Genomic DNA, 27,200 nt, shown 5'->3' with positions numbered 1-27,200 from the left:
TGGGGTGGGGGTAGGTAGGCTCTGGGGGCGGCCGGGCCGGGCGCGGGCTGCAGCGGCAGAGAGGTGTTCCTCGGGGGAGGGTGTGGTTTTGTGGTGCCGCAACTGGCTGGGGCACGCAGCTGTGCTGCAGCGGGGGTTTTCTTTACCAAAAGATGGAACTCTTACATTGAGATTAGTGAATGTATTGGAAGCAATGTAGTCTTCCTCATACCAGAAAGAACAGCTTAGAGAGGGGGGAAAAAAAAGCGGGAGTAAAACTTTCCTCCTCCGAGAAAAGAAGCAGAAATGTAAAACGTTGGGATAATTAAATGGTAAATATTAAATTAAACTTACTAAGTGCCTGGTACTTGTTCCTTATAAAAAGTTAGTGTTGTGAAATGCAGAAAAGATACTAAAATACATATTTTTCTAGATTTGGTCTCCTAGATATTTACAAGTGTGACCTGAAAACAAAGCTTTTAGTTTTCATTTACTGTTCATTGTGGAGATCCTTTTATATTCCCTATGAAACTTTTGCTGGACATACAAGTTAGTTATATTCCCTCTTCCTGGATGAAAGGAATTTTGTTTATTGACCTGTGGGGGGTACTGATCCCAGCTATGATCAGTTTGTTGTTGTTTCTTTTTTTTTTTTTTTTGGTGGAAGAAGCATGTAAACATGTTAACAGAGGTACCTTTGCAAAGGTTGAGATCAGAGTTACTGATTTGGTGGTGCTGTAATGCAGGTGTGTTAAAAGATTAATATATCTGTATCCTTTTGGGATGTTCTTTGACCTGTCATCAGGAAAACTCATGCCTGATGGCTTGACTGTATGAACAAATTTCAGTTCTTTAAAAGTTGCCATTTGTCAGCTTCTCTGTGATAACTCTATGTGTGCCTCTGTTTCAGCAAACAGAGCAATTTGAATTAGCTTCACCTGCAGTAAAAGGTGTCTAATTTAAATTACCTTACTGGATAGTAAGCCCATGTTAAGTGTGTTTGCTGCTACCCTGGGATAGCTGTCCCAAAGGTGATTTGTTCTGTTTTTCCAGTCCTTACGGGCATAACCGATGGCCTGGCCAACCTGAACACTTGCTGGAGTTTATCTGCTAGTCTTGTTCATCGCTACCTTCAAAGGACATACCCTCATCTGCACTATGGAAAGCTGGGAAGCCAGAATAGTACTGTTGTATTCTGCTGTTGTATTGATCATTGTGATCACTGCAGCATTTCAAAAGTGTGAACTCAACTCACTCAACTCTCACACCTGTAACTTTTATAAGGAGTGACCTCAGAGGGCCAGTTATGTTAGCTGACTGAAGAAGAGTTACTCCTAGTAATAACCAAGTAATAACCTTGGTAATAACCGAGCTGGCAGCAGGAAGGAGTTAGATTTTAATAAATCATGTTTGACTGATGTCCTTCCATTTCTGGCCTACTAGCTTATTACAAAGTAGGCTCTTTTATGTGCCATACTTGCCAGTTGTAACTTGTCATCACAGTTCCTGTGCAGCTCGTGCCTGTGTTTGTTTTATTCGTGTTTTTGTATCTTTGTGAGCTGAGAAGTAATTTTGTGATGGGAAGAAGCAGAGGGGACTATTTGAATTGTATGTGGAATTCATGAGTTGTATCTCTTCAAATAATACACTACATTTTTAATAAATGTATTTGGCTGGCATCAGAAATAGTATTTAAAGGTAAAGCAACTTCTAATGCTAAAGTTCTTCCTTAACTGTATGGGGAGATTGAAAGTTCGATTTGGAATCATAAAGATCTTCTGAGTAGATTAAGAGGAAATACTTGACTGGGTTTAAAAAACGTTGCCTACTCTCTGAGCCTAACTTCCTCAATGCGTCTGGAAAAAATGTTACTATCTAAATAAAGCGCTGTTTAATGGTGAGCTGATGTATCAAAATGATAGTTTTTATAACTAAAAAAGTAAATTCAATTTTAAAACGTGTAATTGCCTGTGGTTTCTTTTGATATCTGGATACTTTTGTTTGAAAGTATCTTTTATGTTGGTCATTACCCTTGTTTGAGCTCCTTGTGAAAGCCCCTACTCTATGCTGAATCCTCCTTATGCAGTGTTGTCTTCTGGCAAACTCTTTTCTGAAACACAACATGAATTTCCTAAAGGAAAGTCTTCAGAAGACTCCGATGCTGAAAAGATGATGTCAGAGATTTTGTTGGAAGGAGAAGATAGTCACCAGGTTTTTTCTTCCTTCCCTAAGCCTTACTCTTATGAGATGGAGGTACTGCTTTAGGAGAGGGCTTTGATGTCTGTTTTAATATACAAAACTAGGCCTTTCTAGAAATCTCCCCGACTCTTTCGAGGAGATACAAGAGAACAGTCATATTTATGCAGAATTTGTGCAACTGTATAACTGAGTTTATAAAGACTTGCTATGGGGTAGTTGGAATGCTCCTCAGTTATTAATTAGTTAAGCTTAGACTTTGTCCTAGCTTTATGAAAGAATGTTCACTATTTGAACTTTTAATCAACAGCAGTTGGCTTGGAGGGATTCAAGAATGATGCAGTGTTATGGTAGAGTGGCCCTGCAGTCCTTGTTCTGCAGAGAAGGCTGGAGACTTCAGGTAATTTTTTATGTGAAGGGAAATATTTCTTAGAGTTACTCTATAAATTTATGGATAAACACTTAAAGGAAAAAAAAACCCCTCTAACTGTTGCCTCAGATGCTCCTCTAATTTGTTACTTTGATTCTCTTTTAGGAAGGTCTTGGTGGGGTTAGACTATAGTATGGGGTGTGGGGAAATGTGTGTGACTTCATTGCTAGCAAGGAAACATCTCTGACTTGAGACAGTACAAATATTCTAAGAAATATGTCACTCTTTAGCAACATTTGTATAATACACAACAAGCTAATAGGCAGGAGTGTATAGCATTTAATATTGTACAGAATAAAGACAAACGTGATGATGGCCATTTGTAGAACATGGTTTAATATATTCAGGTTTTATTGAAAACCAGGGTTTAGCTTGTGGAAAAAGTTCATTCAGCATAATGTCAAGCTTCATCAGTCCTCCTTGTCTTGGTGTTTACATCATAATACTACTATGAACACAGTTTGGGGGGGAGGGTTATGTGTTTATATTTCTTGGTCTTTGTAAAACAATCAAAACCCCAAATTGCTAGTTGGCACCAGAACAAGTGCTTTATCTCTGATATATTCTAACTATAAATTCTGTAACGCACAAACACATAGTCAAAAAGTGCTGCACTTGTTTTGCAATGTTTGTGTTTGGTGTGTGATACCTGAAGGTAAGTTTGTGGCATATATAGCCTACAAACTTTTAGAATGGTTAAAGTTCATAAAGAAAAGGTGTTTTATGACATTTACAGGTCATATTAGTAAGTTTTAATTTGTTCAGTTTTATGGGTATTACTTACTACTTTATGGGTTTTGTAATACTTGGCCAAGTTCTGATGTCATCGGCGTAGGACAGAATTTAATAAGGAAAGGGTGGGTGATCTAGTATGGGGACTGCCTCCACAAAAGGAATTATAATAGTAAATATTTAAGTGAAGCAGCTTCATCATGAAAAGAAGCTTGGTGCATATTGAACAGCTCATAGCTCATTCTCCTGGAGAAATGCAGGTGTTTCTGCATTTCTGTGTGTTCTAGAACACAAGGTGAGCAGAATACAAAATGCAAATACGAAATCCCACAATCCAGCACATCCTGAAAACCTTGGAAGAATTCCGGAAAGTCATGAATGAAAGTGGATGTGACCTTGTCTACATCAGAAATAATTTTCTAATCCTTTCTTTGCCTTATTATAGTTCTGAAATATCCCTTAATTTCTCACAGAATAGCCTTATTCTTTATACTTACTTGGTTTTTTTACAAATTCTTTTTTATTGTTAGAGAATTAGAGGTAGCCTCTATTCAGAAAAATGTGATACAAGCGCTACTTACTTTCCTGTTAAATTCAAGACTTGTACTGTAAAGTATAAAAAAGAATCACAGTACTTTGTAGCTGATAAGAATGTCCATGTAAACTTACTCGGGGATTATTTCTGTATCATCTGTGACAATGTAACTCAATTAGGAGCAAAGTCTGTATTGCAAAGTGGAAAACTCCCAGTAATCTGCAATGATATTTTAATAGTTTTTTACTTCACTCTGAGAGGCCTTAAAGGCTCATTTGCATACATGAACAAAATGCTGCATTTGACTCACAAATGAGGTTTAAACTATCTGGGGAATATTCAGAAGCTTGCCTGATCGCACAGGCACAGCTTTCTAAGAGATGTATCTGTGGGGGCTGATCTGAGCAGCTCAGTGGAACCAGTCTGCTCCAGGGCAGTGACAGGAGAGGTTCACAATAGGAACATGCACCTCTCTGGAATGCCTCGTTTATTCTGTATTTTGAGTTGCCCTTTTTCCCTCTCTGAAAAAAAATCTCACTTGGAGGAAGAAACTCTAGGTTTTTCCTTCTTCCTTTTTCACAGTGGCACTGTGAGTCAGAACAATAATAGAGCTGCCTATCATCTCCCTTGCTGTTGCTTTTACACATGATTTGGTGTTGCAGCTTGTTCCTCTCTCCACCAGCAAAAGGTGTGGACTAATCCAAGAGATTATCCTTAGAGAATTTTGCTAGAGACTTGACTCTCTGTGGTTGACAATTGTAATCAATGACCTTTTTATATAGAATCATACTATATTTTCCCAAGTCTTACCATAGCATCTTGAGTTTTGATCAATTTTTCTTTTTGATGGGGATGGGTTTAACTAGTGCTTGTTCAGAGATCTCTTTAGTACCCCTACGCAGTCATACACAGTCAATGCATGCATTATGTAACTTACTGTAAAGTCCTCTTCTGTGCTAGACTTCAGAAGACTTTTTAAATAAGTGTTTTGCTCTTGTGAAAAAGAACAGGGAATGTCCAAAATTACTTAATACATCTCTGCAGTTGTTAGTACACTGTCAGAGCTTCTTAGGTTTGTGCAGTTAACACATGGTTACTCTCTGGGCAGCCTAGAAAAAGCACTCCCTTCCAAACTGTTCATACCTTCTAAAAAGTACTACAGCAGGATAGGTATTCTTGGAAGCTTAGGTGTTTAAGATTGGCCTGAGCCAAAGATAGTCAATTTTTCAATGAACTAGTTAGTAATGAGGTGTGTGTGAGGTTAACTCCAGCAGCTGCACATCACGAAAATACGGTGACAAATTACAAAATAAGGACTGTATGGCTTATGAGCTATATAAAAAGGTCATTGATTACAATTGTTTTAATTTTTATGAAGCCACTTCATTTAAAATATATTGAAGAGTATCACACATATTTTATCTGTGTATTATGTAAGAGTTACGCTTGTCTATACATTAGGATTTTATTTTTTTTTAAATGACAAGTACTGAAAAGTCTGGGTTTTTACCCTACCTTTTCTTGAGAAAAGAATAAAAAAAAACAGGAAAGGAATTAATATAATAGTATTGCTTAAAGAAGAAAGAAAAAAAAAGTCCAAACCTAAATCTCTGTTCTTACAGCTTTTGGCTCTGATTTTGAAGACAAACCATCATTCTTTTGGAGTTTGTGTATGTGCAGATTTCGTTCTTACTCCTTGTTATGAGAAAGGTACTTAGAACATAGGCCAAATATTTCTGGCTCACAAAAGTCAAAATTTTTGTTGATTATTATTAATGGTATTTTTCACTTCTAAGTAGTAAGCATGGACAAATGAACACAGCTTTCCTTTTTTATTTGAGACACTTAGCAAAAATGCTGAAATATCAAACATTTCCTCAGTAGCTACAATATTGCCACTATGTACAAAATATTTGATAAATGTAGTACACATATAAAAATACAGTATGCATTACATATATACAGTACAATGTGCAAAACATATGGCATTCAAACATATGGAATCGATTTTAGGGGTGCAAACAGCAAATACAAAGGCATCATGGTTTTTTATAGAAAGGCAATACATAAACTGACGCCCTGATTGCCGTAATTTGCATTTAGTAAAGTAGTGCTTAAATGAAGAGGGCCCTAGAGACAGGTGTCTATCTTCCTCTTTTCACAAAATGAGATGCTAAGACATAATTATGACTATGAAAATAAGAAGAGAAACACCTACTAGGGTTAGCGTTATTTCTACTGCAAGCAGTTCTGTGAAGAAAAATCCTATCTGGAAAAAAGCCTGTGCTATTACTTAATACAAATTTTTCAAACAACAAAAACAAATCTGTGCTGTTAAACATCAAAAACAGCTTTGAAAATATCTACATCCTTAATTTTAAAAAAGTATGGATAATACTTTTGGGGATTTAATTTCCTATGCTTCAAAATACAAAGGGCCTCCTTTGGCAATATAAATGGCAATGCTTTGGTTCCTGTTTAAATTTTTATATTATTATAATTTATTTTAGACTGTCTTTTGAAAATCTGAGCTGTATTTTTTATAAAAATAGTGTGATTATATAATTATTAACCATTCCCTGCTTTTTATTGAGAATTTGCTCTCATAGCTAGAATGGCTTTTTTGGCTAGATTTCTACAAATACATTTATGCACTTTTAACTTAAAAAGTCTTTATATTCAGTATTGGACCCTACAGAATGATGTATGTGTCTCTTTTTTGCACTTTATATTTATTCCTAGCAAACTGGTATAAAAGGAATATTTGAGATTACTTCAGGTTTTAATGGATGCTCTTTATTGGCCGTGTATATACTATATGCAACTCCATTCCATGTATCTCACATAAAAAAACATCTGTAGTATGGTCTAGAAGTCATCAAAAGGCAATTTAATAGACCGCAATATAAAGAGTTTTAACAGAACGTTTGCTAGAGATAAATGGAAGAAAATTTTTTTCCAGTTTTAATAGAATTTGCTTTAAGTTTATAATACACTGAAGATGCCATCCAAATAATAATTGTTTACATTGGTGAGCTTTACTGTGTTTTGATTACATAATGCCCTTCCAGTTAAATGTATCCTGTGATTGCATTTTCTCTGCCTTGAAAGCAGTTCAGCAGCTTGTGCTTGGTTTCCAATTATGGTGCCTACACTTTTCAGGCATCTGAATGTTTGAGATTATGTAACATAGAAGTTTAATATTGAAACTTCTATTCTGATCACCTGCTTCCTTGAACAGAACTCCTGTTGGTGAATTTAGAAATACCTTGGAAAGAAATTTCAGTATTAAGTAGTGATTATTTCTAAAAGCTGTGGCCTCAGCCTTTTAAAGGTCTGATTCTGCAAGCCCACATTGCTGGATTAGACTCTACACTTCTGTAGAGAACAACTGCCATAAATTCATTTTATTCTCAGAGAGAACTGCTAAATTTTTGACAATGATTTCTTAACTATTTATAATGTTAAACAAAATTTTGCCTGTAAACTTACTTTCCTTAACTAATGCTGAATGGCACTAAAAGTGCGTAACAAATACCATTCCTGTATTAAACGCAGGATGTGACTCCTCTTGATTAACATTAGCCTTGTAAAACATATGTCTGAGCTCTCCGTGTCTAGAAGTGTGAACACCAACTTGTGATTTTCACACTGAAAAAATGGTCTTCTTACTTTGAAGGATCTACTAACAACACATTTGATAGGATGTGTTCTGTTAGTGTATTGCAGCCATTAAATGGCAAATTTAGTGCCAGTGCATTCCTTTGCAACTGTTCTCTTAATGAGAAATATATTCAGTTCTGTACAGTCAAACTGCACAGCCATGATTAAATTTCTAAGATGTAATGTATCTGTGTTATTACAAAAATTGTCATGTAAAACATGCACACACAAAAGTCTAAGCAAAACCTATTTCTGCCATAACAGGCATATATAACTATGGCGAATAGATCACATTTCAGAACAAAGTCTAAAGCAAACCATTATATATAAGGTTTAATACACATAATTCTGAAATGTACAAAAATGTAATCACACATTCCCTACACTAGAATATTTGTACTTTAAAAACTAAAATGATCCCTTAATTTTTTAATAATATTATATTCATTTTTTTTTGCAAATAGACTTTTAGGAGTAGAAAGCTATACTGTACTGGTAACAACACATCTCAACTGTTTGGGTTTATTTCTGCACATAGATTCCTATGGATTAGTTAACATTCTACACTGCCAATAAGGATAGTTCTGTAGCAAGATGACTTTGCCAGTTTTAAGCTCTATTTACATGCACATCAAAAATGACAGTACAGTTGCTCTAGGTTAATTTGTCCTCTAAAAATTAATTTACTTGCCTCTTATTTAATGAGAGGGCAGGGTCAAAAGGGTAACTAACCACACACGTGGTATGATGTCTGGTGTATCACACATAATAAATTGACAGTACTGCAGAACACTAAATTTCATTCAAAGTTGTTTCTATCAGACCAAGAGTCCTCAATTCTTATTCTCGTAACAGCTGAGGGCACTTAGTATCTCAGAGTATTAGCTCCCAAGATAATATGATGAAAAGGAATGCAAAAAGTTGAATGTATTTGTTCAATGTTATTGAAGAGTCCCATACCATCAAAATTTAAGGCAGACAGTCCACGTGTAGTATTGTACTCAAGTATTGTAGGCACAGCAAGAAGGAAATATGTCTTTCAACTTCATCTTTTGTTGTGAAAATCTCCATAGATTGTTTTTCTGTACTTAGTTTCAGATTAAAGTAAATCCTGGCCTGTAGAACTACTGAAGATATGTAATGATTTAAAGTGCTGATAACTGATATGATGCAAACATACGATGCCAGTTTAAACCCTGAATCAATTACACAATCCACTATTTTATCTGAAGCCAATGGAATTCTGTAATATAGTAAACCAGACTGCATTGTATATCTGGAGACACAAATTTGCAGTTAATTCCGCAACTTTTTCTGACAAAAATATGTTTTTTGATGTTAACATGATTTTTTTTTTTTTTTAATGTGATACAGTTTGCTAAATAGCTAACAGCTACTTTCTCTTTTCATTATGTCTTTGATACATATTCATTACTCCAAGAAGTTAAGCAAAAGCTTCAGGGCATTTTTTCATTAGTCCCTACAAAACTTTATTTTTGAAGGTTGGTGGCAAGGAAGGAAGTCTGCAATGAGATCAGTTTTCAGACTAGAAAAAATGTCATGTTTCCGTTGTTCAGGAAATAGGGGACTGTTTCCTTTTATCTTAATTTAGGAATTCCCTAATAGGAAATAATTGCAATTCTATGTTTTATTATCAGCCTACGTCATCTATGGCAACATTTAACAGCTATTACCTGAGAGAAAACCATAGAATCACAGAGTATTTTACTTCTATTTGCATTTTTTTGTTTGTTTTTCCAACTGCTTTCATAATAGACTCGGAAAAAAACAACTAAGGACTTTGAAAAAATAATAAATAATATTTTCATGTGCTGTGAGGTAAGAGCTTAATTTTTGCTATTATCTGTTTCAGGTATGAAATGTGCCTTCTTATCACAAAACAGTCCATTCTGATACGGCTTATTAGCCTTTTATAGTTTTCCGTAAGTGTGTGCTATTTAGGATTCTCACTGAGCAGCTTCTCTGTTTAGCTTCCCTGATGTTATGTAGTGGTAGACAAAGCTGTTTAACAGATAAAGTATTCATTAAGAAATGATAGCTGTCCTGTCAGTACTGTCCCCTGCAACTCGGTCTGATCCTACAAACATCTGTTATTGAGGGCATTGGGACTATTCTTGCATAGATGCTTGCAGGATCATAGTGCACAACAGCATTAACTAAACTCTTCTACTTCCTCAAACTGTTCTAATATGCTGAGATACTGGATTCAATGATCTAACAAATATCCTCAAACACAAAGTAAATTAGGATATTTATTATTTCCTTTATAGTAATCTCTTGTTTGAGGACCACTGTTCCCCTCTGTTCACAAAAATAAGCTATACAAAGTTAAAAGAGTATACAAATAACTGTCTGATATACACATTAAAATCTAGCTATTAAATCCAGAGCATTGCTCTACAAAATTCAGTGTTCTCAATATTACCTGGCGTAGCTACAGTGGATTTCTCGCAGTTACACTTAATGTCCCTTTGGATGGAAGTTAAATTCTTCCCTCATGATTAAAGAATGGGGGAGTAGTTTTAAAACCCACAAAACCAAAATATAAAAACAACTTGAACAAATTAAGAGACTAGATATATGACATTTCACTGAACCAGCCAGTGCTTCTACTTGCCTTTGCCCTCACAATTAATTTTGAACCTGGCTCAGGCTACCCACAGGAACAATGAAGTGCAGTGATACCTCACCCTCCCCCAAACATTTGCTCACTGTGTCAATACAGACAGTTGAAATCTCAACTTTTTCTTCTCTAAGTTTAGCCACGTTGTGTTGCTCATTTAAGCATTACAAAGTCAGAGACATAACTTTCTTAAATATTTGTGATGCATTTACCTTGGGGTACTTTTAATCAGTAAGTACAATCATCCTTTCTTGACTTGTGAAATACAGCTTTCAGAGGGCCCTGATCTGCATTACTCATAGGAGCATAAAGTAATTCACTGTTGTAAACTTGAAAACCAACAAGGAATTAGCTTCAAGCATTTGTTCTTCCGAACGTTACTGTCTTAATTTATCTTAACTGCAATCAGAATGGTATAATAATGGACCTCTGCTGTAACGAGACGTGCAGATTGTGTTCTCATTGGCTATAGCTTAATCCCAGTGCAACTGTAGATCTTGTGGATCTAGAAAGTCAGTGGAAAACATGCTGGGGGCAGTAGAACTGAGAGGAGTGAGTCCAGATGAGGAGCTGGGCATTGTAATGTCTAGCCATTCCATATTGTCCAAATTTGTATCGGGAAGGTCAAGAGACAGACAAGAATTATTAGTGGTAAACTGCGGGTCGGATGTTTCCATGGGTGAATGAGAGTGATCTAAAATGCTGGAGTGATTAAGCAGATCATTCTGGAGGTCTTCAATTAAAGAAAATGACTCTCTGTCCTCATTACTGCTTGTCAGTTGAGGAATTTCATTACCTGATGGTAAAGTTCCATCCAAGAGGGCTTCAAGTTGGTTTTCCAGACTTACAGACAAGCTGGTGGTTGGTTCTAAGGACACAGGAGGAGGGGCCATTTGGATTTGTGGTGGTGGGCGGGATATCACTGTATTCACTGGCATTGTAGTGATGTTGGCTGTTACTGGTCTCATTTTAGAAATGGGAGATGGTTCCTCCTTTATTGGAAGGGAAATCTCTGTAATAAAAAGAACCCCACTATTGAATTCAGAAAAAATAATGACATATATCCTCAGGCTTACAACTTTCACCCCTTTTTTGCCCACTTTAAGATGCATCCACCGTGAACTCAATGGAGTAAGAGTCATTTTGCTGTTCTGGTAATACAAACACTACATGCATCAGACTACATCAGATACTCTTTGAACAACAAAAGTATTTTAAAAGAAGTTCCAGAGTTCTGCTTTCAGTAATACTTCAGCCAATTAGAATATTTGTATTGATGAAAAAGGGAACAATTTTCTAGATGTTAGCTTTACCTCCTTCATGTTTATAGTTCTGACTAATTAGAATAATTATGCAACCAACACATCTCCTCATTTAGAGAAGAGTACCTGAACCAATTTTCAGTTCCATCCCTGTTTAGTACTGTGTCCACCTTGATGAATTAAGAGTCTAAGAGATCAATTGATGTGATTAGGATGCATTTATTCCTGATTCTAGAATCTAAAACTACTCTTCTGTCAAAAAGTTCCATGTAAGATAGTGGCAGTAACAATAAAAGGAAATAAAGCAAAGTAAGTTCCAATAAATTCTTATATGTGAATGGAGTCCAAAAATAAGATTAAACAGACCAGAATATGCAAATAAATCCTCTAGCACAGATGATGTTTCTGCCAGCAAAAATATACCTGACAATAGATTTTGCACAAGTTTTCCAAGCAAAAACCACATTCTTAAAACCTGTAAGAGCATCTATTGAAATAATTGCTTAGTAAAAGCAAAGCATTACTAAGGAGACCCTCTCACTCTCTTGAAGTACATTAATAAACTAAACATTTCTCAGTGTAGAACTCGCTTACATAAGTGCAAGAGTCCTGATCATCTTTATGAAAAATGAATTAAAGCATTCAGGGAATGTTTGCTTTTTTATGGCAACTTCGCAAATATGGAGCAGTTGTTACCTTTAAGATCAAATAGGTTTAGTAATGTAACACTCGAAGCAAATATTTAAGTTTATTTAAACCAATGTTTCCTACATCTCTGTTCCAGAGGTAGAACTTCTTCGAAGTACCCATGTAGTATTTTAGTAAAAGCACTGAAAGTATTTTTCAATGTAGCTTGAGTTGTTCACTGCACAGGTCACTTATCTCAGTCTGTCACTGTCTACTCCATTTTCTTCAGCTGACTTTGCAATTTGCTTTGAAAAAGAGAAAATACTTTGATGTTTAGAATATGGCTAAAATCTTCTAATAGCCTACAATCAGTTACTTACGTCCTGGCATTCACTGCCAGTGACAGTAGTATAAAACATTAAGTTAATTGAATTGCTTGGCACCAGAACATTTCCCAGTATTGGAATGGCTTCTTAGTCTACAAAGCCTAATTATGCCTGAAAGCCTCCTTTTACTGCAAAGCTACTTTGCATATTACTTTAGTTATTTCAGTTCCTTTCTGATAGCTCCCTTATTTTAACTGACATCGAAAGTTGTCATTCATTAACGTGTCTATGTAGTTCACACGTACTTTTTCCAGTAATGTATCTTTTATGTTTAGAGTTGATAATACATGGTTATATTTAATGAAATTTTAGTGTCAATATGCTTTCAACTCTTACCTTATTCTATTTTTTGTATAATTTCAATATACATTATATAGACTTGCTCAACTTTTCCAATTTTGATGAAATACATCTGTGCTAACCTAAGGTGTTATTTTAATCGTTTGAATGCTGTGTGGATTATTGCAAAGGTCTGCTTGTCCTAATTTACAAGCAGAGAAGTTCCACAGCAGGTTGACTGTATGTGTTTTGGTAAATGTTTTCTTTAATAGATAATTATTGCAAACTTTCAGAAATACTAGTTTCATCCAGGCTGGATAGCTTCTACCTCCTCTCCCTGGAAGAATTCTTTCCTTTGATTATAGCACTGAGTTTTTATTATCAGGTTTTAAATCACTACATCACACAGATGTCAATTAGCTTACCTCCGCTCTTGATGAGAATATCAAAAAGATCATCCATCTGCTGACTGTGTGCACTGGAAATCTGTAGGGCATGAGAAAAGGGTTATTCTTTTTCATGTAGTAGTTTTTCCTAAGCTCATGGATCCTAGCTTGTCTCAATAGTACGTAAGTACTAACCTATGATAAAAACTAAAATTCTTCATATGAAACTGTCAATCTAGAAAACAGAGAAATAGTTTGGCGAGACACTTGTAATCCCTGTGGTCGGTTTCAGTACAAAGGAATAGAGAAAAAATCTGAAAAGCAAGACAAAGATTTCATGAAGGCAACCTAGAAGAGAGGTGCAGAAAACTAGGGATAAGAAGGAGAATTACTAACCCTGTTTTGTAGCAGGGTAAGTATCTGGAATAACTGCAGGACTTTGGGGGTGCACCCTGAACTGCTTTCTCTCAGAGGTACCCTGCGAATAGCCATCATGTAAGATGCATTTTGTTAGGTACCTTTTTTTTTTTCTTTCCAATTTGAGGATTCATGTCCTTTTCTTTTTTAAAGCGGAGGAAGCTTTCATCAACTGTTTATCTGTTTGTTTTAAACAGCTATCTCCTGAATATCTGAACCTTAAGCAAAAGGTAACAAAACCCCCACAAACCCGTTCTTTCAAAAACCATCTAGGAAAAGTGGAGACTTTTATGATGGTCTCAAAACTAAAACAGCATTTTAAAACATTGGTTATACTCCGGAGGTGGGAAGTAATTTGCCATCAGGAGATCTAACTCCTGAAAAGAGGCCAGTGGGGAGGCACTATGCTACCTGGTAGCGATAGTTGCATAAGAAGATCTGTGTGCCTTCACTGTGAGGATGTCTCACACATGCCAAGAACATACAAAATGGCAGTAGATACCCATGCTTCTGCCTGAGTGTCTGCCACCACAAAACCAGCAACCAATACTAAGTTGCTACAAAGTTTTATCTTTTGGGATAGTTCTGAAACGCATGAAGTTAGGGATGCTCATTAGTTTTGTTTACAACTTTCCTCCAACATGAAGGGTATCATGGTAAACTGACAAAGCACTACGTAGGATTATTAATCAAGCTCACTAGATATAGACTCTTTTGAAGCAAGCACCTCTGCTCATGTATATTTATGTTTGCCTAAGTGTGTATAAACACACACACATTCTCCTCAAGTTTACTCACTTTGGAAAATATATTTTTCTCTCTTTTAAGTCCGAAGTTTGGGTATCATACATCCTTGAAACAAGTCAGCTGAAGGCTAGTTATTGTTAAGTAGCAATAGCAGCATTATCCCAATTACATGTATCACCAACTGGATACTCTAAGACTTAATTTACATGTCTGTTGCTTTAATAAAAAGAATCATGAAACAGAAGTCCTGTAGTTAAATACAGTTATGAAAATATTAACAGGGTATATTAGAAAATCTTGACACCAAACAAAAAAATAAAATAAGCAACGGCTTTGATAATTCTAAAGAAAAAAAAATGTTTTTAATAGACTAAACAGGAGAAAATAACTACCTCACGGTGCGATGTCTGAATATTGCGGGTCTGTTTTATGGCCTCTTCATAACGAGGAGGATCTTTTGTCTTGGATACTGTGTTGTTGAAGAGGGACTGTTGAACAATATAAGGCTGGGCTTGAGATGGAGAGCCAGGCTGCGTGAAATAACAAAATAATGACTAAACAATACGTTCTAGTGAATTCAAGATGTATCAAGTTCTACAGATTATTCTATTTTGTCATACCAATCTACATATTTACAAATAACAATAGCATAGGTAATCAGAGGGATAAAATAATAGTTTTTCTCTCTCACACATACATACTTACATGCATTATTAAAATCTACACCACCTTCCTTGAGTGAACTGCAGTATGTACATAGTCACATGTTATTTAAGAATAATAATATGAAACTGAACTTTATGGAACATTGTTGGGCTAATCTTACCTTATTAGGAGTAGCAGGTCCATTCTGCACAGAGGGAACCTGGTTACCACCAGTGTGAATGTTAGAGTTTGATGTTTTATTAATGAAAGATTGTGAAGGTGTTGTAACTGGTGCAGTCTGATAGGAAAATACTGTATTTGATGTGGTAGGTGGAAAAACCTGTAAAGGATTAATATATCAGTCTTAGGTTGTGGAGTTCTTTTTAAAGTAATAACATTGGGTAAATGATATTAATAAAGACTTTTTTTTTTTTTTAAATACTTGCTTGCTTAAACTCCCTATTAAGGTAATGTTATTTGTACTGATTTTTCCCTCCAGTGGAATAATTTGTTAATCTAGAACAATTACTCTTTGAAAGAAACTTTGTGCTGTGACATGCTTTCATTCATCACTGATAACTAAAAATATTTTCCTGTGATTTTCCAGGAAGCATGAGAAAGTGTAATATAATTTTTCCAAAATACTTTCAGAGAGTATAGAACAGTTTAATACAGTATGCATGATTTCCCCACCTAGTGGACAGTCAAAAAATCAACTCATTTCTGGCCTGATACAAACTAGTATATGTATCCACACTTGTCCTATGCTGCCTGTTTTAAGACAGAATGGTTTGGTTTGTGCCATATAATTCTAATTTCTTTTAACTACAGATATCTATGAGTAGTAAGGAAGAGGCAAAAGATATAACTGATGAACTTGGGTATCAACTGTAAATTGGTTACTGGTACATAAACTTTTTATTTCTTCAACTGATAGTTCATACACTCATTGCAAACGATTCCAAGCAGTACCCTACTTCTCATATTTTTAAGTTAAAAGGAGAGGAAGAGGAGCTATGAATGTATGAGTGCATAAGACTGTTCTTTTAAATTCAGTATCACTCCCAGATACCTTTATGACAAAGGTGTCACAAATCTTGGATTGGGGATGGAGATAAAGCTAGGATAAGCTTTGTGGAGTACAGCCTGAATACCAAAGTAAGTCTGCTGTGGGAGGGCTTAATACAGTTTTTGTTAGCCACCTGGATCATCTGTGTGAAAACTGTTGTACTTTCCAGCTGTCTACCACTGAGGTAAACGGCTGTGGAGATGTCTCCTTATTACTGAATGAATTCAAGAACAAGGGCCATGTGGTAGCTGGAATGTGAAGAGACTCCTCAAGTGTGTAGGAGAAAATAAATGGAATAATCAGCTGGTTTGCATAAAAATCTGAGCTACCTGAGAAAGTCTAGATGGATTCAAGGGAAACCGGTTCTGGGGAACAACTATTTATGGAGGTGATCACTATTAGGAAGACCAACTTCACTAAAAAGTGTTAAATGAGTAAGTAGCATTACTCACTCACAGTTCATTAGCTCAATCTGCCTGCTGAAATATCCAAGTCTCATGAAATGCAAACAGCAGACAGGTAGATCTAATGCTGAATGCATGAAGACTGTCCTGATCTATTGTATCACATCAGTATTTTACATTCTGATGTAAGAAACAGTGCAATTATGCTGTCTGGTTTCCTGTGTAAAAGATGGCTGTAGATGCATGAGAAAAACATCTGGGATAGGCAGGCTGTTCAGCTCCAGGGTAGCCAGATGCAGACTGAAGTCTGCTGGGAACTATGTGGTCTCCATGACAACTGACTGGAACAGGGGGAAAGACCGAAGATACAATTCTTGGTTATCTCCTGCAATCATTTCAAGGAAATTCTAGACAGCAAAGGCAGCAAACCACTAGTCTCTGGCACAAGTACATGCCTCAAGATGACTGAAAAATTTCTATATGGGACCTGTCGAATTAACAGGGTAAGATTAACCCCATACCAAGTCTCAGAGAATCTGGATGAAATCTGCTTTTTGGATATATGTCAGTTTTGACTTCTGTAGGATAACCTCAGTGTCCATGAAATTAAACAGATTGAACAAGCAGTCTATAGAGTGATGATGCTCATTTAGTTGTGTTCCCCTTTATTAACCAGCTGTTTAGAGAATGGCAGGGCATAATCATATATCTTCTAAGATAAATTTTTATCTGGAACAAGAGCCTTAGCAGAAGCAGATTAGAGGACACTGCACAGGTAGAAGCCCCAAACCACATCAGAACATGGGTTTTATGATGCACTTTTGTAAACTGAAATATAAACTTTGAAGGCTGAGATATTTTTTAACAGTTACATAACATACTGTAAAAATTACCCTCTTCATCTTGAAATTTCATTTGTTTCTGAATTATCCTTTCCTTGGGGCGGGCTGAAAAACATTGTTCTTCTAAGTGATAGGAGCCTTAGAGTCGATAGCACTGATAAGGAAGCAATAAAGGTCCAAAACCAATCTCTGAGTTCCTAATAATAGAGGTCAGCCTGGAAGAGGCTCAAAGGAGGAGAAAGCCTTTTCTTTTATGATGACTGGTGCTGATGGGTTGATATCAGTTACTATAGGAACACGACTGGATTGGCACTGTGATGAACATCTGTTTTGGAATGAGAAATTTCAGAGCTGATTGTTTTGGGTAGAGAAGAAGAGAAGGATCTCTCTCTGAATCATTCCCTGCATACCTCAGGAAGAGATATATCATAGGTATGATGGGCTTTTGCCTCACTGGAACGGCTATCCTCAGTATCTGAGTCTGTAGCTTTCTTTGTAAGTAGGATGAAATCAACACAGAAAGTATGAAAACTTAAAGGAACTCCTATAAAAGAATAAATCTCTGAAACCATAGGTGAAAGCTTTCTTTTAAGAACTGCCTACAAGAATTTTCCATTTTGAGCCAGCGGCAAATAAGAGAAACTGAATGGAATACCTGGCATACCACTTGTGCCAAGCATGAGGAAGAACGAAGCAAGAATAATGCCATAAGAGTACCATTAAGATAAAAGTCTTTAGCCTTATGTATTTATTTGCAGCTGAAAAATAAAGTCCTGCATGAACTAAAATTTTGGAAAGAGAAGGAGTTACAAGCCCGTTGTATCACACAGAAAAACATAGTACGGAGATGTTAGATGACTTGATCATTTATATATGATGCAGATGACACATAAAAGATTCTAAAAGCACTGCCTAGAATTAGATTACATAACTATTTAATCATAATGCTTATTGCTATCCACAAACCTTTCTGATTTGTTGGGTCTGACCAAGTGCATGCTGCGTGATGGTATTTTGGTTTGATTGTGGAGTATGCATCTGAGGTGCTGTCTGGACCAGGCCAGAGGAAGAAATAGGAGCAGGTATTTGTGATGGGGTCTGTATTCCAGCTTGTGATTGAGCCTAAAGGATGAAGATAAAATATGTACATTATTCATATCTCACAGTAAATTACATAATGTAAAAATCTATTGCATAGATTATGCCGAATAGCAATAGCATGTATTCTGGGAAGGATGAGCGTGAACTATGTGTAGGAGACAAAATTTTTACTGTTTGGTACTGGTGAGTTCCCAGCCAAAAGGTGGTGTTTATTTTGCCAACAAAGTTTAAGAAAGATAAAGACAAACTGGAGAGGGTCCACTGGAGAGCAATGAAAATAGTAAGAGAGAGGGAAAGCATAACCAGTAAGAAAGGACTCTAAGAACTGGGTTTGAGTAACCAGAAAGACAAAACCGATGATGCAAGAAAAAGGCTGTTTTTAAGATCATAGTAGTTTTCAATGGCTGTTGAAAGGCAAGAAGCTGTCTAACCTCAGGAAAGACAATTTCAGCTAGTAGTTAGGAAAACTTTCTGCAATATCAGTGAAGTGAAATACAAGAACAAGCTGCTTAAGGTTGTCACAGAATTCTAGCAGGATTTTAGAACAATTTAGACAAAGCTCTGTCTGGGTGCGTAGCTACCAGGAATAGCTCTTGCGCTGTGGACTGTGGGGCCCATCCCCATCAAAATTTTACAGCCCTCATAAGTATTGCTAAATGTGATGGTGTACATGCTAGCACCAAAGCCTAGGCCCACAACATGCTACAGCAGCCAAGTACACGCTGGAGCCAAAAGAATACTTTGCTGGCACAATAACCATGTGGATGGCAATGGAATTCATCTAGCTATGTCCCAATAATGGCACTAGGAAATATATGCTTAATTCTACCTGAGACCAACAGGTTAAACTGTTTCAGCTTGGTCAGATTACTCGTATACCTCTTCATTTATAACCTATCTTGGTTTATGCTGTATTTATTCACTGTGATACTACCTATTATCAGCCGAGAAATAATAGTAGTGTAACCGTGGTTTCTTTTTATAACTCCACTGGAGTTCTACAACCTAGCATTCACATTTTTAAATATAATGAGCCATCACCACATAAGGAAGTTCAAACACGCCTTTTGCAAACAGGTATACCTCAAAGTAAAGTACTGGGTTTGTAGCTCTCTATTACAGTTTGGAGTTAACAAAATGGTGGTATATGCTGATACAAATCAAAACCAACTGTGCATGGAGGCAGTGCATGATAAGACAATTACTTTTCAGGAAGGAGTATCTGGGAACAAAAGTTGCAAAGAAAGCAAGTACTAGAAGTTATAGAGAGATTGGCTCTTCATTTTTTCTACTCTTTTCTCTAAAGCAGAAACAGGCTAAGCCTGATTTTTAAGTTAATCTTACAAGCAGCACATTTACCTATTTATACTAAATTATGCAAATAGTGCCATGCAGTTTACATGATGAAAAATAAAAACACCCTTACCTGCAACTTTATATTTCCAACTGGTAGCTGGACTGCAGTGGTAGAATTCGGTCCCTGGATAGATAGCGGAAGGAGCAGCTGTGCAGTTCCTTGGGTAGTTAATAAAGCTTGAGGTTGGGCAACAACTGCAGTTTGCGGCTGCCTCTGCGGATTAACATAAAACTGAGAAATGGCATTCTGAGGTTCAGCTTTGGCCACAGGTATCTCCTGCTTGATAACAACTGCCTTTTTGGCAACTGGATTCTGGCCACTAGTATATACCGATTGTCCTAAAGAATGACTAGCTACAGGTACAGATTGACTTGTACTAGAGCAGTCAGTAAGAGCATTTTCATCTTTGACAGCAGCACTGAATTGCTTCTGTTCCAAAGCAGCTGAATTACCAGAAGCCTGAGACTGTTGCTGTTGCCCCCGTTTTTCAACCTCAAGTTGCATTTTCAGTACTTCCACAAGTTTTTGCTCTTGTTCCAGTTTCCTTTTGAGCTCTTCAATCTGCTTTTCTTTTTCTTGAAGCTTGCGGTCCTTTTCTGCTACATCAAACTCCATGGTTGAGATGCTTCCACTACTGCGATTCTGATTATCATCACTTATATTTGCTCTTAGTGGTGAAGTACTTAAGAACTGGGATGGTGACATCATGGTTATCATTTCTGTGAAAGTATCTGCCATACTAGTATCATCTGTGCTTAGACTAGATTGTTCTGAAGGAGAGGGAGATACAGGCAAAGGAGAGCTAATGTTTTCAGTATTTACTACTTTGCAGCCAGGTCCAGTAGATATTTTTTCTGGAGGAAAGCTGGATATTGTATTAGCCACTGGTTTATTTAGTGTTGCAACAGGAAATGCCACAGTCACTTCCCCAGTGTTACCTGTGGCCCCAGTAGAAGTGGTTACTGTAACAGAGCTACTAGTAGCAACCCCATTGTTGTTAAGATCTTGGTAGGGTTTCAGACGCTCAATAAGATCTGTTTTTGTTCCAGAGACTGGTAATCCCCTCAATTTCAACTCCATTTTAAGCTCTGCTACCTGAAATAAAATGCAGCATGATAGTAAAAAAAAAAAAAAAAAAAAAAAAATTAAAACTTACTTATTTATATACATTCTACCTTATTACCTCATAGCAAGAAAAATTATTTTTCAGCATATTCGCTAGTTATTACACCTCTGGGTTCTGACAGCGTGCATGATCCATGAGCACATGTCCATGACCTGCTGCTTACTTTCACTGTTTAAGTGGCCAAAACCTTAGTAGTGTTCAGTTGTTGTACAATGAATAGTAGCAAAGTTATGCTGATTTTTCATAAATATTCAAAATGGGGAAATGAATGTACAGCTCCAATTCTGGGCTAAAAACTTCTGAAGCAAACCTGTAGACGATGGCAGCAGTGCAGATGAAAGCACTGAACACTAGCACACTGAACCCCTTTGCTACACTATCAAGACAGATAGATCTATTTCTGAGAAATTTTATCAGGTCAGTTGGATGATTTAACAGACCCATCAAACTCAAAAGGCACTCTCTCTAATTAGCAACTGAACAGTTACAGCTATGAGCCATCTGGGTTTCTTTTACAAACATAAAAAACTATAAGCAGTCAAAATTAATCTAATTTCTGACAGAAAAGTGTTCTCAATTTTCCAATAAGCTTACAGACAAAGCGAAGTGCAAATGTGTTGAGTCTAAATTAATTCTGTGCTTCAAAACATCAATTAAAAAGGAACAGTCACAATGAATGGCTTCTGTTTATGATATACATACACCGCATCTAAAAGTAGAGTGTTTGGGCTATATGTATGTTAGAACCAACTCTAAAAGAATAAAAGGCAGTGACCTCAGTAATATTTCAGTACTTTGCCAGTCTGGAATTTTAAATTATAGGTCTTCATGATTTGGAAATGATGAAAAGTTACAGCAATCCATTTGCATAACATCTCTAAAAACCACAGCAATTTTATGTTAAATAACTGTCTACCTAACAACGATTATCAGCTGTTTCCCCCAGTCTGGTATCCTCTACACTTGCTTGAGAGTGCATTCCAATTTTTCTGTTTTTCAACAATGCATTTCTGAAGTCTTAATCAGAACTGTTTTAGATGATTCAGTGTTAAAACCACCACCAGCAGGTCTGCAAGTATAGCTTATGTTACTGTTACCATATTAGCAGGAATACCAATAAATTATGCAGAAATGCGTAAGTGAACAGCTTTAATCACTGCAAAGCACAAATTCAGACATCTTAAAATGTTAATAGTTAGTATCTTGAAGTTTGAAAAGCTTATTTCAAACACTGTTGTTTGAATTGCATTTTATAGACTTGTTTCATATTAACAGATTGGCTTTAACTAATGACCATACATTACTGTCTTGAGAATCTGATTTTCCAAAACCTCTTTTTTTATCCCTTCAAGTCTAAAAAAAAAATACTCACTCCCATCCCTCAGAAACGCAACACCTTGGTGAAGGGAGAAATGAATATACTGCCCACTAGATGTCCCTACTCCTCCGCTCAGGTTTGGCACATTCATGTAGTTGCTATTGAAAGGACCTGAATGTAAACCCCCCACAAGCTTCTTCAGATTCATTTTCATTAGGTCCCTCACAGTATTAATTCCTGTTAATGTACTTCTGAAGGAAGAAAATCCTATGCAGTGTCTTCATACTACAGTTTAAACAGAGTTTACACAGTTATTTATAACTTCAAGAAGCTTTTATGAAATTTAGTGTTCATTTTCAGATGATGTGTTGAACTCTGGTAAGATGATCTCTTATTTTCTGTTCTTTTTTACTAGTGTTACTTCTGTGTTGGCTTTATAGCAGCGACCTCTCCGAGTATGTTATTATTAGGGCATCTTTTAATTTATACTGCTTAACTAAACCTCTTCATTGATACACTAAAATTGTCATGAGAAAGTTACTGTTCCAGTGTTTAAATCTGCCTGGGCTAAAACTTCACATGAAGTGCACCTCATAGTTTACCCAAGGTAAACTATGTACCTATACAATCTGTCTGAAATTCTTTTTCCTTTTCTAATTCTTTGGGAAAGAAATGTCATTTCTAGAACATATGCATGTGAGGAGGATAAATCAAAACAAATTTTTAAGTCCAGAAGAGTTGTGTATGAAAACTTTGACAATCTTATTCTAAACAGTTAAGAGAAAAGTACAGTTTTCATTGGTAAATAATATCCGGGCTTATTCTTGACAGTAACAGTTTGCAAATTATAGTGATGCACAGGAATGGACAAATCCCTCTCTATTTTTTACCTTCAAGTCATCCAGGCTTGAAGGTAGAGGTCCTGGTTTCCGGCTAGGAATATTACTATTCTGTCTTGGTGAGCTGGCAGCTGATGTTGGTGTACTGTTGTTCAAAGTATTCAGTGGCGTACTCCCATTGTTACTTTGTTTGTCATTCAGTGGCCTTCAAGTGATAAGAAAAAGGGAGACAATGATGTCAATGCTAAATATATTACGCTTTCAATCAAGAAGCTGTGATTCTGAATCTAGTGTCTATCAAGTTAATGAACAAATTAATTTTTTTACAAATACATATTTAACATAAAACATTACCATTAACTATATTTAGCAAAACAGCACAGAAAAGAAAACAGAGAATGGTATGTTGATATTTTATTTTCTCTTCAGTTAAGTGTACTAATTTATGCTTCATAGTTTTTACTATTGTCATGGCATCCCTGAAGGATACTATGGACTGCAGAATCAGTTTATACAAATTAATCATCAGCTAGGGCAACTAGTTACTTTTTAATTTGACATCAATTAAAAAACCCCACAACATTGAACTCTATGTATCAACCCTACATACATGTCCAATGTTCATATATAGTAAGGACCAATGTCAAGGCAGTTTACTCTGAAGATGACGCATTTTTATCAGCTGTACTCATAAGAAGAATCTCATACAAGGATCTCAAAATAATTGTAAAAAATTTAAAAATGCCATAATTTACACTAGGTACCATAAGTCAGCGCTTTTATTTCGTTCAACTGATTTATGAAGAAATGTTTCTGAAATGTCAGTAAATGGGACATAAGAAGCGTGGGTAAGCAGGCAGAAACATCTCTAGTCCAAATGTTAGGATACATGGTAATTATAAATATACCCACAGATGGTATCTTTAACTTTTCTAGCTGCACTTGCTGAGGAAAAATAATTCAGTGAAAACTCATTTAAAAAAACCCAACAGCTGAAAGTCATTTGAATTTGGGGTTGTGACTGTGGCACTTTACACTGTAAGCACTTCTAGGAAAAGATTGGTCTTAGATGGTGAGAATGAAACTCTGCAGATAGTCAGCTTCTCATTCTGCTATAGGGTGCTGGGAACTCTTTGAAGATTTACTTTCTGACCGCTTCTACCTATAAATCAGAAAGTGTACTTCTCACTGTTAGAAGTGCTGAAGATCAAACGCTGATGAGGAACTCATATAAACATTAGAGATGAGGCTATAAACAATATACAAATTTTACCTAATTTAAAATGACTGTTTCATCTTATTTGTAAACTGCAAAAATGTGGTCTGTGAAACTGATGTAAAAAGACAATAAAAACACAACAATAGCATGTGTCTTTGTAAAAGTCATCATCTGTAAGCTTCTCTCCTGCTCTGCCTACCTATGTCATATTTGAGTGAAAACGGTGTAAAAACTTTGCTTTTGCGTAAATGTTTTTTGAGTTTCTAATATGCATCTGGTCAGAAAAAAATCCATCTGACAGGTAACAAGGTTCTGTTTCCATGTCACACAAAAATAACTAGGACCATTTAAAGGCTTATCAGACTTCAGGAGTATTTTAACAAGAGAACCACCTCATCACCTTGTTAAATGAGGCAAATAGTACCCACAGCAATGCACATTGCCATTTAAGTGTTCTTGGGTTCCGACTGTCTTTTAACATTTGGAAAACACATTTACTTCTAAAGCACAAAGTCTATAACCTGATGTATATATATTTTCTTTAAAGGACACAAACAATGCTTCACATACTTCAGCGGTGCAGGTAGAATTGTCTGGTAGTTGTAGTGTTGTTGCTGTTGGCTCAGGATCTGCAGCTGCAAAAACAGTTGCTGCTGTTGTAGCAGACGAGCATAGTTGGAGTCCATCTGTGGCTCATTTTTCTCACCTTTCTGATCAGGTGGAATATATTGATGATACTTCAATTTTTTCACCCTTGGCTTAGGTTCTTTACATTTCTTGCTCCGATGCTTATCATTTGGGTTCTTTGGGTGGCTTTGCTGTTTATGGAAAAGATTGAAACAACGATAACAGACACCTCATTTACAAGCAGTTATGTAAGGTACAAAGATAAAGCATACAGGAGGGCATTTACTGCAGAGTTGCTGAATACAATTATCTCTGCAAACCTGCCCAAAAGGATCACTTACCATCCTTGAAAAGTTAATGTACTCCAGCTGGCTTATACTGTGCACAAGAAGGGGTCATCAAATCACAGTTTGTGAATGTTTTTTTAATAGATGGCACAAATGAAGCTAAGGGATTCTGCTAGTCATGACCTGTCATTGCAAAGAGGCATTCTTAAACAGGTAAGTTCAAAGCCACTTAGCACTTTGTACAAGTAAAAGCTAGTATCTTAAAGTCCGTCTGTAAACACTTGCGGGTCAGAAGTACTTACAGGTCTGTATTAAAAGTATGGACAGACAGTCCTATAAATTACAGGATTACTCTTATGAAACTTTCAGCAGTATCCTTATTAGCAATACCTGTGCATGTGGTAAAATTCTCTTCCTTTATGAGCTCTTTGAAATTATTTTGAGTGAAAAGTTGAAGGCAGTTACCTAGTCATATAGAAGGTATCAAAGCAGAAATCCTGTGTTGATCCATGCACATTTATTACACAGATAGCCTGTTTTGGTAGATATCTGAATTTGTCATTAAGGTCCTGCATTAAGTAAGCTGGTGTAAGTCCAGTGATTTTACTGGATATAGCCACATTTATACTAGAAATTGACTATTAGAGGTCATCCTTGTAAATTTAACCGAGAATTAATTTCATGTAGTTAGGTAGAATTCTACATGCATATAACCATTACACAGCTGAAGACCTTTTGGCAAAGTTGCTGAAATGAAGTATTATAGACATCTTCTAACAAAAACCCCTCTCTAAGTTTTCCATGCTGCTGCTAGGTCAGTGCAGAAAAGAGAACTGAGTATGTTCTTCTGACATTCAAATACAAGGATACAGTAACTTCTCTCATGCAGCATGTTCTGCTTATACAATAAATGAACTAAGAAAAGAGCTGCAGAAAAGGAGGAATGCTGTTCACCAGTTTGGTTACAGGTAGACTATGAATGCGGTTGCCCCTGTTCCCATTAAATTGTTCTCCATATAAAACTAGGTTAGAAAAGATTAATTTCACCTATGGAAAGTAGAAACTCAATATTGCAAAAATCTAGTCCTTATTTCTTAAAAAATTCCATAGCGATGTAACGCAGAATTCTACTTGAAAACTTTTGTCAGCTGTACTGTAAGGACCTCTTGAAATAATGAGCCAGTCCCTGCAAGTGTTAATGGTTGATCTTAGCATACAAAAGCGTTCAGTCAACAACCCAGTATGTTCTCCTGAACACTAATAAAAGTTGTTGTTAGTTATAGGCACTATAACGTTACTTGTGTATTTTTTCATTAAATATAGCATTGGAAAAGGACATAGATTAAGAACATAGTCCTCAGATGCCATTATTACAGATACCTACCTTTACTAACGTTGGCCCAGGCTTTGCTGCAGATACAGTATTTGTGGTCAGGGTGGTTGTAGCCGTAGAACGTGTAACGTGCTGTTCAATTGTAGAGGGAGTTTTGAGAAATTCAGGAACTGGAGAGGTTAAAGGTGGATACTAGTATTAAAAAAATATAAGGAAAAAGAGAAACATTAAAAACATCCACCACCTGAATAATTGAAAAAATGTGAAAAGGTTAAGACAATTTACTATCATGTCAAATTCACAAAATATTTTTAGGAGGAATGGCAAAACCAGGACTCTCTGGTGTACATTTTGGCACACTTCAAATACAGCAAATAAGAAACTGGTTTCTTACCTTGACTTCTTAGTTTGCATTTTAACTACTGCATGTAAATGTATCCAAAATCTATTTTTACTAATACAGGATTTACTTCTAGTTTCACCAAAGCAAAGCAGTAATTGATTTTAATATCAATTTTTGGAGTATATAATAAAGAATGTTTTTTTAATATCAATTTGGGGAGTATATAATAATAAATGTTTTTCCAACATTAACATTTTTCTTAATTATTATTGTTTTTTCTGCAGGTAAAAAGAATGATAATCAAAAAGGATTTATAACAACATACAAAAAAAGCCCTCAGGAAGGGTTTTGTTTTCATAACCTTTATACCGTTGTGTTAGTTTGCAGAATTCTTTTCTCCTTTTAAC

The 27,200-nt window shown here is 36.1% G+C and overlaps 1 protein-coding gene and 1 long non-coding RNA gene across 7 annotated transcripts in view; one reads left to right on the top strand and one right to left on the bottom strand.

The window, feature by feature from the left end:
- The first annotated feature begins 2,490 nt into the window (after positions 1–2,490).
- LOC103900866 lies at positions 2,491–27,154 on the top strand. The gene is made up of 3 exons (XR_657694.2): positions 2,491–2,575; positions 25,262–25,330; positions 27,078–27,154. It is a non-coding gene; the product is annotated as an uncharacterized LOC103900866 (long non-coding RNA).
- Positions 5,690–27,200, bottom strand: part of MKL2 (MKL1/myocardin like 2) — an 83,624-nt gene continuing 62,113 nt past the window's right edge. For 4 of the 6 annotated variants that reach the window (XM_009281645.1, XM_019472667.1, XM_009281646.2 and 1 more), the window contains 9 exons: positions 26,502–26,642; positions 24,774–25,021; positions 23,036–23,189; positions 19,771–20,796; positions 18,210–18,365; positions 15,110–15,268; positions 14,676–14,813; positions 13,159–13,219; positions 5,690–11,191 (listed from right to left, as the gene is read on the bottom strand). In XM_009281645.1, coding sequence (XP_009279920.1) covers positions 10,653–11,191; positions 13,159–13,219; positions 14,676–14,813; positions 15,110–15,268; positions 18,210–18,365; positions 19,771–20,796; positions 23,036–23,189; positions 24,774–25,021; positions 26,502–26,642 — 2,622 coding nt within the window. In that variant the 3' untranslated portion in view covers positions 5,690–10,652. The remainder of the gene's footprint in view (positions 11,192–13,158; positions 13,220–14,675; positions 14,814–15,109; positions 15,269–18,209; positions 18,366–19,770; positions 20,797–23,035; positions 23,190–24,773; positions 25,022–26,501; positions 26,643–27,200) is intronic. The other 2 variants (XM_009281648.1, XM_009281647.1) reach the window with 2 other exon arrangements.

Source organism: Aptenodytes forsteri, unplaced genomic scaffold, assembly GCF_000699145.1.
Source record: "Aptenodytes forsteri isolate BGI_AS27 unplaced genomic scaffold, ASM69914v1 Scaffold84, whole genome shotgun sequence".
NCBI classification, from domain to species: Eukaryota; Metazoa; Chordata; class Aves; order Sphenisciformes; family Spheniscidae; genus Aptenodytes; species Aptenodytes forsteri.
The sequence above is the reverse complement of the archived record's forward strand: the minus strand, read 5'-3'. Positions and strand labels throughout refer to the sequence as shown.